Source organism: Priapulus caudatus, unplaced genomic scaffold (genome assembly GCF_000485595.1).
Source record: "Priapulus caudatus unplaced genomic scaffold, Priapulus_caudatus-5.0.1 Scaffold2094, whole genome shotgun sequence".
In the NCBI taxonomy this organism is placed as follows: Eukaryota; Metazoa; Priapulida; class Priapulimorpha; order Priapulimorphida; family Priapulidae; genus Priapulus; species Priapulus caudatus.
The window spans coordinates 8851-13175 of record NW_014579155.1 but is presented as its reverse complement, the minus strand read 5'-3'; the positions used below and the strand labels follow the sequence as shown (position 1 = coordinate 13175).

The 4325-nt window shown below is 44.4% G+C and overlaps 1 protein-coding gene across 1 annotated transcript; it reads right to left on the bottom strand.

The window, feature by feature from the left end:
- Nucleotides 1-813: 813 nt before the first annotated feature.
- On the bottom strand, nucleotides 814-3973 carry LOC106818214 (radixin-like; the record flags this gene model as incomplete). The annotated part of the gene is given in 5 exon segments (XM_014822937.1): nucleotides 814-981; nucleotides 1245-1341; nucleotides 2296-2442; nucleotides 3196-3279; nucleotides 3852-3973. Coding segments are annotated over 5 exon segments (618 nt in total), but the record flags the coding sequence as incomplete, so codon positions are not given.
- Nucleotides 3974-4325: the final 352 nt, after the last annotated feature.

The window sequence follows — 4325 nt, the reverse complement described above, 5'->3', positions numbered from 1 at the left end:
CCTTCGTACATCTACCACCCTTCCTTCCGTTCTTCCCCTCCTCCTCTACTGCACCTACCTCTCCTGCTCCTTGGCATACCTCTGCTCCTTTGCTGTACCTATCTCCTCTCCTCCTTCGTACATCTACCACCCTTCCTTCCGTTCTTCCCCTCCTCCTCTACTGCACCTACCTCTCCTGCTCCTTGGCAGACCTCTGCTCCTTTGCTGTACCTATCTCCTCTCCTCCTTCGTTCATATACCACCCCTCCTCCCTTCCTTTCTTCCCCTCCTCTTCTACTGCACCTATCTCTCCTCCTCCTTCGTTCATATACCACCCCTCCTCCCTTCCTTTCTTCCCCTCCTCTTCTACTGCACCTATCTCTCCTCCTCCTTCCCTCCTTCGTTCATATACCACCCCTCCTCCTCTACTGCACCTACCTCTCCTCCTCCTTCCTTCCTTCCTCTTCCATACCCACCCGCCTCCCTTCCATTCTTTCCCTCCTCCTCTACTGCACCTACCTCTCCTGCTCCTTGGCAGACCTCTCCTCCTTTGCCTGTGCCTTCATCTACCACCCCTCCTCCCTTCCCCTCCTCATCTACTGCTCCTACCTCTCCTGCTCCTTGGCATACCTCTGCTCCTTTGCTGTACCTATCTCCTCTCCTCCTTCGTACATCTACCACCCTTCCTTCCGTTCTTCCCCTCCTCCTCTACTGCACCTACCTCTCCTGCTCCTTGGCAGACCTCTGCTCCTTTGCTGTACCTATCTCCTCTCTTCCTTCGTACATCTACCACCTCTCCTCCCTATCACCTCTTCCCCTCCTCCTCCACTGCTCCTACCTCTCCTGCTCCTTGGCGGATCTCTCCTCCTTTGCCTGTGCCTTCATCTGCTGCACCTCGATGGTGTCAGGCTTGCGTCTGCGTAGGTACAGTTCGTGGTTGCCCATGCACAGCGCGAGGATTCTCTTGTTTACACGCAGACGCGGCGCGTAGAAGATGAAGTCCTGCACCGAGAGAGGAGACAGAGGAAGCCAATTATTGATGTGACGAGGAGGAGCCAGAGGAAGCTATTATTACCTCCGCCAAGGAGGTTATGTTTTCGCCCCTGTTTGTTTGTTTGTTTGTTGGTTTGTTTGTCTGTCAACAGGATATCTCAAAAATATCACGGATTTTGACGGAATTTTTTCTACATGAAATATAATCTATATTATTGTCATTAAAATTCTTCTTATTACTATTATTATTGTATCATCTCAATCATACGTACGGGTGCTTTCTTGTCAATGGGTTTGATGCAGAATTTCTTGTCGTGAAAAGAGATGTTCCTGATCTCACTCCAGGGGAAGCCAATCTTGGGATTCATCCTGAAGAAGAGGAGACAGGATGAGCTGATGCTCCCGAGGAGATTTAAAGTGATTACGTCAGGCCGTTTACAGGCCCGGATGTTTCCCATCTATTTCACCTCCATCATCTTCCCATCGACACACCGGCCACGTATTTAACCTTGCCCGCCTCTCTATTGCGTATTTTAAGCGATTACGTCACAGTAAATAATAAAACTAAAAAAAATATTTCCACTTTTTCACAAAATGTAAGTAATTCCGTTCACCTTTTATGGTTAAATTGCTGCATTATACTTCCTGTTTTACTATATTGTTCGATGTAAACATACACTCGTGACTCATACATAGCCCATAGCAAGCAATTAATGTCAGGATCATAATATCAAATCGTCCAGGTTTTTTGGATTTTTAACTAGTTGAGAAACAATCTTATCAGGTAAGAATTTGACGATTTGTTTAGTCCCGTTAGTACTTACTTTTAATGTAAAAAAAAGGAAACAATTTCTTTTACAAATATCACCATAGAAAATTCGTGACGTAGTCAATTTAATTCAAAGAGAGGGGAGAAAGAAAGAAAGTGAAAACAAAACAGAAACAGAGCGGGTCATAGAAATGAAGGCACACAGATCCACGAATACACATGCACACATGCACGCACACTCGCACACACGCATTCTAACTGAAAGTAAAGAGGGAGAAGGGTGAAAGGGAGAGACGAGAGAGAGAGAAATGATAGAGAATGTGGAGAGAGAGAGAGAGAAAGAAAGAAAGAGAGAGAGAGAAAGAGAGAGAGAGAAAGAGAGAGAAAGAGAGACAGAGAGAGAGAAAGAGAAAGAGAGAGAGAGCGAGAAAAAGATAGAGAGAGAGAGAGAGAGAGAGAGAGAGATAGAGAGAGAGAGCGAGAAAAAGATAGAGAGAGAGAGGGAGAACAAGATATATATATATATAGAGAGAGAGGGAAAGATAGGCACGTACTTGTCGTCTTTCTCGTAGATATTTAATCCGAGCGCGTCGACTCCCAGGTAGAGCTCAGTGCCTTTCTTGTTCTTAATGTCAAAGTAATTGACTCCATACATCTCAAGATCTTGAGCGATCTTCAAGTATTCCATCATGGCATCCTCCCTGCAAGCAGATAAATATATTTATTGTTATATAGTCAGTTATGGTGATCAGTTAAAGTTAGCGCGTCAGTTAAGGTAGCTTATATTTATAATACTAGGTTATATAAGTTAGTTGTACGTTTTAGCTTATAAGATTAGGTAATGCCAGTTAGTTATGTTATTAGCAAGTTTATAATACTATGCTATATTGGTTACTTACAAGTAAGCTTATAATTTAAGGTTATGCTAGTTAATAATAAGTTAAATTAGAATCAGGTTTCCTACATATAAAGGAAAACAGTTGTGTCCGGGAACTTCCATGACAATGACAAAAAAGGTCCATTTCACATGGCTGCGTGAGTTTAGCGGAATTAAATATTTGTCGCTCGTATCGTCCAATCAAGAATTAGTGAACATATTTTTGCATGAGGCAAATTTGATTGCTTATCAGATGATTGAGAGATCAGATAGACACAAGCTCAATTTCAAGCAGTTTCTCACACAAAACACAATAATAGCCTCTTTCTCAGGACTTTCCAGGACCATAGTCTATTTTCAAAGTCTAGTACCAATATTCCAGAACTACTTTTGACAATTTCAAGGACCTTCTAGGTCATAACACAATAATAGCCTATTTGTCAGGAACCATAGCTTATTTTCCAAGACTAGTACCAATATTCCAGGACCTTTCAGACCCGGAAAAGTTAGTTTTAATATTCCGGGACTCTCCCGGTTTTTTGATAGGCGTAGGACGAATTCTGGTCAACCCGCTCACCTGGGCATGCCCTTGTGCTCGATGTACCAGTTAGTGATCCTCTCCTCCCACTGTTCCCGTGACAACTTGTGCTGGTCAAATACCCTGCAACAGAAGATGCACATCGTAACCATGGCGACGGCTAGTCGGCACGAGGCAACGCTCTCATACTGATTTGCATCCCTCATCTTTTTCTTCTTCTTCTTCTTCTTTTTTCTTTCTTATTATTATTCTTGCAATAATAAATATATGATGCTGATGATGATGATGCTAAAGATAAGGATGATGATGGTGATGATGCTGATAATGCTGCTACAACTGTAAATGCCCAACAACGACCATGACGATGATACTAATGACGACGACGACAACCTCGGTGACAATGACGATGACGATTAATACAGATGACAATGACTATGACAATGACAATCGATAACAATGACTATGACAATGACATTCACGATTAATAAAGACGAAAACGACAATGACAATTAATAAAGATGACAATGACAATGACGATTAATAAAGATGACAATGACAATGACGATGACGATTAATAAAGATGACGATGACAGTTAATAAATACAACTATGAAAAAGACGATGACGGTTAATAAAGACGATGACTATGACACGATGACTATGACGATGACGATGACAACGACGATGAAGACGTACCGCTGTGGAAGCAGCTTGTCACCGGAGAGGAAGCCCGCGTCGTGCACCTCCTTGTTGTAGTCACCGTACTTGGCCTGCACGGCGTACGAGGAGAGCAGCACGGACGTCTCCGGCGGGCAGTATACCTCGTCGTTGAGCAGCGCGTCCTTCACTTGCAGGTAGTACGACCTCTGCAAGGCGCAGACGCGCGCGCGAGAGAGAGGGGACGGTTAGCGCCACCTACGGGCGGTGGTGGGAAACTTTGGCGCTGTTGTCGGGTGTATGTTGAGATGATGTGACAGCGATGGAGATGGCGAACCTGCCTGCCTCTCTCTCTCACTCCTCCCTTTATCTTTTCTCTGTCACTCCCTCACCCCGAGGAGTACTATCTCTCCCCTTATCTCTTTCTCTCCTCCCTTATCTCTCTCTCTCTCGCTCTCTCGCTCTCTCGCTCTCGCTCTCTCGCTCTCTCGCTCTCGCTCTCTCGCTCTCTCG